Source organism: Hippocampus guttulatus, chromosome 2 (assembly GCF_054856545.1).
Source record: "Hippocampus guttulatus isolate MCC_2025c chromosome 2, RoL_Hgut_1.0, whole genome shotgun sequence".
In the NCBI taxonomy this organism is placed as follows: Eukaryota; Metazoa; Chordata; class Actinopteri; order Syngnathiformes; family Syngnathidae; genus Hippocampus; species Hippocampus guttulatus.
In genome coordinates this window covers 35,047,501-35,057,008 of record NC_141262.1, presented here as the reverse complement: position 1 = coordinate 35,057,008, position 9,508 = coordinate 35,047,501, and the positions used below count along the sequence as shown (strand labels likewise).

The window sequence follows — 9,508 nt, the reverse complement described above, 5'->3', positions numbered from 1 at the left end:
CCCTCTAGTCGCTGATGGTGTAGTGGTACACTCGCCTGATTTGCGTACGGGCAGCGTGGGATCGGTTCCCACTCAGTAACGATGTGTGTGTGGGTGTGAATGGCCATTTGTCTCTACGTGCCCTGCGGACTGACTGGCGACCAGTTCGGGGTGTGTAGTCTGCCTTCCGCCCAAACTCAGCTGGGATAGGCTTCAGCAACTCCCACTCTCCAGGATAAACGATATTGAAAATGGAGGGATGGATGGATGGATGGAGTTTGTCCTCCCATTTTGTGTTTGAAGTACTGAAGATGACACCCTGACACTCTCCACCTTCTCCCTTGCTCACCATGCATACCGCCACCTGCACTCTGATCCAGCAGTTTTATTTTGTTCCCAAAGTCAGCTTTACTTTGCGGAGATCTTTTCCATTTTCCACCCCAAACGCGTGGAACACTCTGCAACAAATCATAAAATTCCATCTCTGTCGACAAGGACTTTGAGAGGCGGTGTAAAAGGAGCCTGCCACACAGCTCTTGGATTGGATCTCATCAGACTCCCGTAAAACCACAGCGTCGCGGTCCTGCGGGAGTTGAGTGCTCATGCGGGAGCGCAGATTAATTTTGTTTAATCATCCCCGGCCGAGCAAACAGCCCATAAGGACTCTTGATTACATCAAAGTGCCCGCCGCTGACTGGTGGAATGACGATGATCGTGTCTCTCCTGGGGGAGCTAACATCAATAAGTCATTTCCACGACAAAACGCCGGCACACTGCTAAGGTTCTATCTTCGAAATCAGGCACCAAATCAGGAACGTTAATTGTGCCTTGGCTGTGACACAATTGAAAGAAGAAAAGCCCAGCATAACTCGAACAAGGGCCGAGGAAGTCTAGCATGATTTAGCGGAACTGTGACAAAATTTGAGGAACCTTCGCAGGATTTGGTGAAAAATCTCACAAGAAGTCTTGCAAGATTTGAAAATTCATTGATTCATATTCATTAATTTTCCGAACCGCTTCATCCTCACCAGGGTCACGGGGGGTTCTGGAGCCTATCCCAGCTGTCTTCGGGCAGTAAGCGGGGGACACCCTGAACCGGTTGCCAGCCAATCGCAGTGCACGCAGAAACGAACAACCGTTCATGCTCACACTCACACCTAGGGGCAATTTGGAGTGTTCAATCAGCCTGCCATGCATGTCTTTGGAACGTGGGAGGAAACCGGAGGAAACCCACGCAAGCACGGGAAGAACATGCAAACTCCACACAGGAAGGCCAGAGCTGGAATTGAACCTCTGCACTGTGAAGTCGACGTGCTAACCACTCGACTACCGGGCCGCCCTAGATTTGAAAATGTCTTGCATAATTTAGGAACTAGCACACGACTTGATTTTGTCTTTGTCTTAGGTGGTGGAATTGATGACTCGGGGGCGAGGCAACTTCTTGAGCCGGAACGCCCAGAGAGGCTCCAAACACGCACCTGATGGTAGACTGGACTCGCGCCGACACAAAAATGAAATTCCGTCTGTTTTTACGTCAAGGCCACGGGCGGCAGTCTATCAAAATAGAACCCTTAGTCTTGCAAGAGTTGAGGAAATCACGTGTGATCATAGTACCTTGTAGCTTCCGAATGACTCCCGTAAATCTCGCAAGATTTACGGCAGGGGTGTCCAAACAACAACCGTTTATCTCACAGGGTAGATCCAGCTCTGCATGAGACACCAACCGTATCCCATCTCTGCATTCGGAACCCGAAAAAGAACAAACTCCTACGTGACAAATTTTCAAACAGTTACTTGAGGATCATCAATGTGATGACTTCATAAATCAGCCGTAGAGCACTAAGTGGAAGAATCCGTTTCTCTTTTTTGCCTTTGAATTGTTTTTGAAGATGAATTGTGTTCTTTTTATCCTATGTGGTTTATTTGTATCTTCAAATATAAAGAAATGTTCGACAGTATATAAACAAATATATTAATAGTAATGACACCCTCCCTTCTCATTCTGCCCACCTTCACCTTTTTTAACTAACCTTGCCCCGCATGTCTAATGTGGGTTTTAGTGTCGACTTTTTTGTCATGTCACGGGTAGTGATGGGGACGATGGGACGATGATACCTCAAGGAGTGTATTGACCCACTTTACAAACTGTGTCAGCACTGTGTTGGTCACCCAATAGTGTACCCTGCAGTAGTTATAAAATCATTGCAGGTAAAGAAATTCCTTGTTTGTGTAAATGCTAAACTGAGTTGGTATGTAAAATATAGCAAATTTGAGTTACAATTCAGATTTTTAACTTATGTAGAACATTTTTGTAAAATCATGTGAAATAAAAGACAAAAACGTCTCCAGTTTATGGATTTATTATTTTATTAGTTTATGAAATTTTATTGAGGAACAAAAGTTCTTGGAGTGTCTCTGCTCCAAGGCGATTTGTCCTCTTAGACAGCAGCTCCCCAGCCTCAGAAAATACTCTTTCACATGGTTCAGATGACGATAGTGAGCAGAGAGTTTTAAATGAAAGTTGATGCAGATGTGGATATGTTTTCTGGTTCCATTTCCAATATTGTAAAGGGTCTTGGTTTTCTGGGTGTGTTTGCTTGTGACAGGCAGCGTTGGACATCAATTATGGAGGATCTCACAATTCTAAGATAAAATGAATAAAGCAACTGTAAGGCTCTTTAACTGACCTATCATATGTATAACAGGTCATTCACTTGATAAACTGATAAAGTGGGTGCAATGCGCCGCCGTAAAAAACAAATGTATAAACTGTAAGAGTAAACAATGCTCGAAGGAGAAAAAGATTTACCAAGATCAAAATTATTCCACACTGGGGAAAACATCTTAGAACGATCCATAATTTCGCAAAACTCCAGCCAACAAACCCACGACATGTTGATACAATTTGTGTCCTTATAAACACACTTTGGCGCGGCACATTCAAACGATTCAGTTCCTGTATTGGTCACGTGATTCTTTCTTAAAGCAGTACACGCACCGATACGGGGTTTCACTCTTGAGCTCTCGGCACTGTGCTCACGCACCAGTGTCGCTCGTCACGGGCCGCTGAAAAATTGATGTGGCGGGCTGCAAAAGGCCTCGGGCCGTAGTTTGGACACCCCACATTTAAGGAATTCACACATGATTTTACAGAAGTATGATTTGACACTTCACCGAATCCTCGTATGATGTGAGGGATTATTGCGTTAATTTAGCAGAATCCGCAGAAGATTTTCGGAAGTCTTCCACAATTTACCAGGAAGTCTCACAAGATGAGAGTCCAACGTGTCTCATTTGAGTTGGTTGAATTTGCACAAAGCCTGAGGAAGTTTTGTATGATTTTGCAGAATTCTCACGAGATTTGTTCCACAAAGTCCCATTCCGACTAACTGGAAAGGCTCGCAGAGATTTCTTCATCATCACACAAGACCGTGTTCTTTTGCAGAAGGTTCACACAACTTTGGGGGAGTAGGATAAAATTTGACGTCTAACTTGCGAAAACCTTGAAGATTTGTGCAAGTGTTGCATTGTGGGCGCAAGTCACGCTCCACCACCATTTCAAAATGGCTTGTGTGAATATAGAAGCACCGTTTCTCCAGAAGTCTTCTTCAACTCCAAACTACTTTTTGATTTGACTTTGTTGCATCACAAAGGAGAGCCGCAGAGATCATCCATTTTCTGAAATTTATTTAAGAAAGAGTCCCAAAAATAAACAAGTTAGCACACATTCCATAATACAAAATGTCAGTGAGAATAGCCTGCATTTACGCCATATGGAACTTAGAAGCGACTACAAGTATATGCGTGTTACCTATTGTCAGAAAACGAAAACCACAGCCATAGTAATCATAATTATGATAAGAATAATACATATAATTGCCCCAAATGTATCTTACACGGGGTTTCTTTACAGCTCATAAAAGAGATAAAGTGAGTCTTATGAGTTCAGAAGTGCTTGTCTTAAACAAACAAAACAATTCTGATGTCCGTTCATTAAAGTCGTTTTGAGAATATTATCGAAATGGGGCTAGGCTTTTTTCAAATGTTACCTCTTTTATACAAAATATATGCATGTGTGTGTGTGTGTATTATGTCTTTGTTTTTTTCTGAAAATTTCAAACACCGTCACGACTTCTACGTTAAAATGTAAACGCTTGTGTGTGTGTGGTTTTTTTTTTGGCAGTAATGAAAACAGAAACCCCCCCCCCCCCGTCTCGTCACAACAACGGCAAACGACATGCAGAAACCGCTGCTACGTCTTCGTCAGGTGGATGCAAAAATACATGGAAAACAAAAACACAACCCCCGGAAAAAAAGGCTATTTATCGTTATTAGCAGTGTCATCACCACCGACTGTACAACTATAGTTTACAAAAAAAAAAAGTCATTTACATTCACTGAAATGACTGATTGATTATATTAAGACTCTATATTCATCATCTACTGGCACTAAGATTTGGCACCCGTCACTTATTTGGCATTTTTCCGCATGGTGGGTATCGATGCCTCTTGAACGGCCCTTTTCCATTGTTTTTCTAATGTATATATTTTGCATTCATGGCGTGTAAACAGGTTCACTTCCTCCTGAAAGCGCAACAAACAACTCTGGTCTTCGGCAGGAAAAAAAAAGAAAAATCAAACAAACGGAGGGCAGTGAGGGGGGGAAAAAAATTCACATAAGTTGAAAAAGAAGAGCGAAAACGTAGATTCCAAAACTGTCAAGCATTGACATATAGTTCGTATCAACACCAAATATTAACGAATAAAATATACAGGTTTTTAATTACATGATATCTGTCGCTGCTTCTTATTGTTTCCTTTCCTCTCCACACACGCCGGCGAGTATCTTGAAAAGCTATTTTGTGAAAATACATAAAAATAGTTTCTTTGTTTCTAGTTTCTTGGGCTTTTCTTAAGAAAAACTTCAAAGGACTATTTCACATTTTTAGAATGGGGATGTGCTTCCTGTTTGGGACGTTGCGGTAGCGACCGATTAACACACACGCTGGCACATACACACAGTTCATGACTTGGGGAGAAACTGCTGTCAATCAACCCCTCGCTTCCACACATTTAGAAAAGGGAAAAAAAATCCAAGATATTCCAGGGTTGCCCTTTTTTTTGTTGTTGTTGAAAATATTGACCGGGGACCAAGTCTTTGTGATCTCCAACGTTCCCTTTCAAGAAAAAGAAGTGCCAGAACAGCGAGCAAGAGTAGGGAGCGTTGGAAGGGGACGGGGGGGGGGGGGGGGGGGGGTAACGGGATTTCGGGAGAAAAAAAAAAAAAGAACCAAAGCGCTTTTTTTCTTTACTTTTTGAAACCATGGTAAGGCACTCGGAAGTTGGTCTGGGATCAGGACAAGTCTGTCAGGCTGACGTTGAGGCCCATGTCGGGCCTGACGTACGGGACGGCGTGGACGGCCTTCGGGAACTCCGGAGTCATCACCCGACCATTCTCCCCAGTGCTCCCGGTGACCGAAAGTCTCGCCTTATTCCTCATGGCGTCTCCAAAAGTCATCTGCAGGGTGGTGGAGGGGGGGAGGGACATTCCCACAAACAAGGAAGTTAGGCAAGTCTTTCCCCAAGTGCGCAAGCGTGAAAGATTAATATATGGATAAATATGTATGGAGATGAGAACTAAAGGGTGCGCGTGGGTGGCGGCGACACGACGCAAGAATGAGGATGCGCGTATGGTATGGTGGCAAGCATTAATTTAGCATGACAATGTGTTTTCTACTAGGAGAGAGGCGTTGACAAGCGTGGCCATCAACAGTCATACATGAGCATGGTCTGAAGGGAACTTAAATGGACAGACAACGTACGAAGCAGAGTCAGCGCCATCAGCTCAAAGGAAAAAAAAAAACCCGACAGTGGTTGTTTGGCATTTGAACAATTTTAACATCTAGAATTAAAAAAAAAAAAAAATCTCATGTAATGTTTTTGGTACTTTCTTTGGCTGTTATTGTATCCATGTAGCTACCTAGCTAGCTATATAGCTGGCTACCTAGCTGACTAGCCAGCTACCTACCGACCTAGCTGGCTTGTCAGCCACCTAACTACTATAGCTCCCATGCAAAGTATCTCTCAACGATTCACGACATTATGAACCTATCAAATCCAACTATGACAGTATAATTTGCGATACAATACAAATAACTCCAATTCCGATGTGATTCACTACAATTATGCGATTCATTCCAGTTACGACACAATACGATTCCCTTTAACTATCGTGGAGTAAGATGAAGTATAAGGATTTGATACGATTCAATTCAATATACAATTCACTCCAATTTTGATTCATTGCGGTTAAGATAAATACAATTTATTCCAATTAGGATGAAATACGATTCACTCCACTTCTGATTTGTTGTAGTCCAATTATACAATACATTACGATTCACTCCAATTAAGATGTGGTGCAATTGACTTGGATGACAAAACGACCCACTCCAATGACAATGTACAGTAGGTCACACTTCACTTACAAAACGTTTCACTCCAATTATGAAATGACGTACGACAGGAATTGAACATGATACAGCTGCCTCCAATTACAACATGATTTACTGCAATCACAATATGATTCCATTATGATGCAATTTCCTTCAATTACTGCAGGATTCACAAAAATATATATACATATCATTCACTTTAATGATAATAGGGTTCACTAGAATTACGACGATTCACACCGATTCTAATAAGATTAATTCTTTGCAATACGATTCATTAATCCACAATGCAATTCGCGCCTCACTCCAATTCTGACACAAATCAATTGCAAAACGACTTCCTCCAGGTACGATACGATTCTCTCCAGTTTTGGTACGATTCACTTCAATTGCAATATGATTAGCAGCAGTTACGAGTTAGGATGGCATACTCCGATTACAACGTGAGGACGCTATGGCTCAACCTAGTTGCGACGGTTATATTCACTGAATACGATGTGATTCGCTCTAATTACAATGCGAGTACGATTAAGCTGCACCTGAATTACGAGTAATGAGTCAACTCACTGCAATTCTCATTATATTCGATACATTTTAATTTAAGTACAATAAGATTCACTCTAGGTCTGATGCAATCTAACATTACGATTTGTTTAAGATGCACCACTCACTCCAGTGATGAGTCACTCCAACTGTAACACCATTCTTCACCTCCTGTGTGATATTTGGGTCATGATCTGAATTCATAAAGTTGATCACATTCCACCTTTTGCCCAGTAAAATATTGCAATATCTGACCACTTTTTTGGATAAAATCGATGCTACATACTCATCATTAGCATCACACTCTCCTTTTCGTCGTGATTTCACTAGAACAGTTAGACCTTTTTTTTAACCGTTGAGTGAAAACCTTTCTCCAACTAATTTGACCCCCCCCCCCCAAAAAAAAGAATTCTGGCAAATAAAATGAATGTTTGAGAGTGTTTCTCTTTCCCCTTTTCAGCATGGCGCTGACAGTCCTTGTTCCAAACACGATCATTATGCTTGAACAAAAGAGTGTGCGTGTGGCTGGTATGTCTTTCTCTCAGGAAATCATAAGTCACCACTACATACGATCCTTTGGCCAACCTCTTCATTCACTAACACTGAAGGATGGAACGAAGGATGGAGCCGAAAAAAAGCGTGCAAGTTTGGGGGAATTTATGAAAACCTCGTGTCCCTACCGCCTAAATTTTTACACTTTCGATCCCATATACGTTGTAACCTTCCTTATAAGTTGCAAAATTCTGTGAATTCTGCGAGGAAGTTGGGTTAATATTCTGTGCATTCTTTGCCACCTTCATTCGTTTGGCCTCGGCTCGGGACTTGTAACAGAACTCGATCAAGGCCACCAGCATGGCCAAGCCGAGCCCTCCGACCAGAATGTAGAAGACCCCAGCCACGTTGCTCAGGCTGAGGGCGCTGGTCTTCTCCTGCGGGGGGAGTGCGGACGCATACGACACAGCAGTCAGCGGAAGAAGCGACAGCGTCAAAAAATAAAATAAAATAAAAACAAAATAAAAGACACCAACACAACAGAACCACATACCAATGCACATTGAATCATTTACTGTTTCTTTACAATAACATCCAATAATCACAACAAAAACAAGACAGATAGCGTGATTGGTCACTTGGGGTAAGATTGAAAGCAGCAGTAGTAATCGTGGGTTGAGGTTAGTCAAAATGGAATGCAGCAGCAGTCGTTTACTTCACGGCTGGATTGACACCGCATGAATTCAATTCTGCCCATCCTGCGTAGCATTGTGTCTCACACTGGGACTGCATACGGAAAACCGCTCTGTGAAAGGCCAGCGCCAACAATTGTTCAATGTACTAAAATGAGTCAAAGACACCAAAATGGGAACGTGGCATGACTCCTTCTTGTGACTGACTCAAAGTCATTCCCTGAGAGCAGGGGTGTCATACTAATTTTTGTGACGGGCATAGTTTTGATTGCCCTTGGAGGGCAATCACGACTGTGAACTCCTCTAAATGTATAATCACATATACAAAACAGACTAGTTTAGAAATCTAGAAATCAGTTAAAAAATATATTTTCCAACTTTTTAATTTTTTTTTTTTAAAACAGGGTTGGTAACAATAAATGCTAGCAAGTCAAACCAATTTGAAATTTGGGGTATTTTAGCAAAAATCATGGAGCACATGCTTGGCAGGTCACATAAAATGATGTGGCAGGTCGGCTTTCGATGGTTGTGACACGTGTGCCTGAGAGCATTCAAAGCTCCAATATTGCATTGCCGAACAGACGTGATGTTGCGATACTTTTTGTTTCTGAGATTCCGCTTCTCATTTTGCTCGCGTTATGCTGGCACCGCCTCCCGGGCTGGTTTGTACCAGTATTCCAGAAGAAGTATTTATGGGTGTAAATTCAGCCAGTGCAATTGGTCTCAGGTTTGAGCAACCACATTGCACGTACAAAATCGATCATCTGACATCCCACAAGGTGCGAAAATGCACTTTGCAGACGCAATCCTGATTGGCCCAGTGGGTAGATCGGCTTCCACATCTGTTTGCATTTTGATCTGCACGCGGTTGCACGCCTTTCATAAATCAGGCAGCCCTTGTCGACCTTGAAATAATGATATTGGCAAACCAATTGAAGAAGACCAGAGGCCCAGGCTGACAAAACGCAATGTAACGTTTGATATTTGTATGATTTAAGATTGTTCCCCACTTTGATGTCTACATGCTTTTTCTCGTGTTCACAAAATGTAAACGAAGTGGCATCGGATATAAAAACCTATGCTAGGTATTGTAAATTCTGTCTATCAGTTCAGGCTTTAAGTTAGAATTGGGCACTTGGACCTGCAGTGTGAATCCAGCCCGAGCATTGTGTGTCTTCTCAAAATTTGGGGTACTGTGCAAGGACCATTTACACAGGTTGCCCACGACAACGGGCCAAGCCGTTACAAACGAGAGACAGAGAGGGGAGACAAATTGGTCCAAAAATCACTCGGGATCTGACACAAACAGAGGGGCTCCTTTTAGCCTCCCGTATATTCGTTTAGGAG

The 9,508-nt window shown here is 42.5% G+C and overlaps 1 protein-coding gene across 4 annotated transcripts in view; it reads right to left on the bottom strand.

Moving 5' to 3' along the window:
- Positions 1–3,649: 3,649 nt before the first annotated feature.
- Positions 3,650–9,508, bottom strand: part of gria2b (glutamate receptor, ionotropic, AMPA 2b) — a 47,954-nt gene continuing 42,095 nt past the window's right edge. For 2 of the 4 annotated variants that reach the window (XM_086105876.1, XM_086105875.1), the window contains exons 15-16: positions 7,772–7,906; positions 3,650–5,497 (exon numbers count right to left, since the gene is read on the bottom strand). In XM_086105876.1, coding sequence (XP_085962002.1) covers positions 5,333–5,497; positions 7,772–7,906 — 300 coding nt within the window. In that variant the 3' untranslated portion in view covers positions 3,650–5,332. Of the gene's footprint in view, positions 5,498–7,657; positions 7,907–9,508 lie in introns of all 4 variants that reach the window. The other 2 variants (XM_086105877.1, XM_086105879.1) reach the window with 1 other exon arrangement.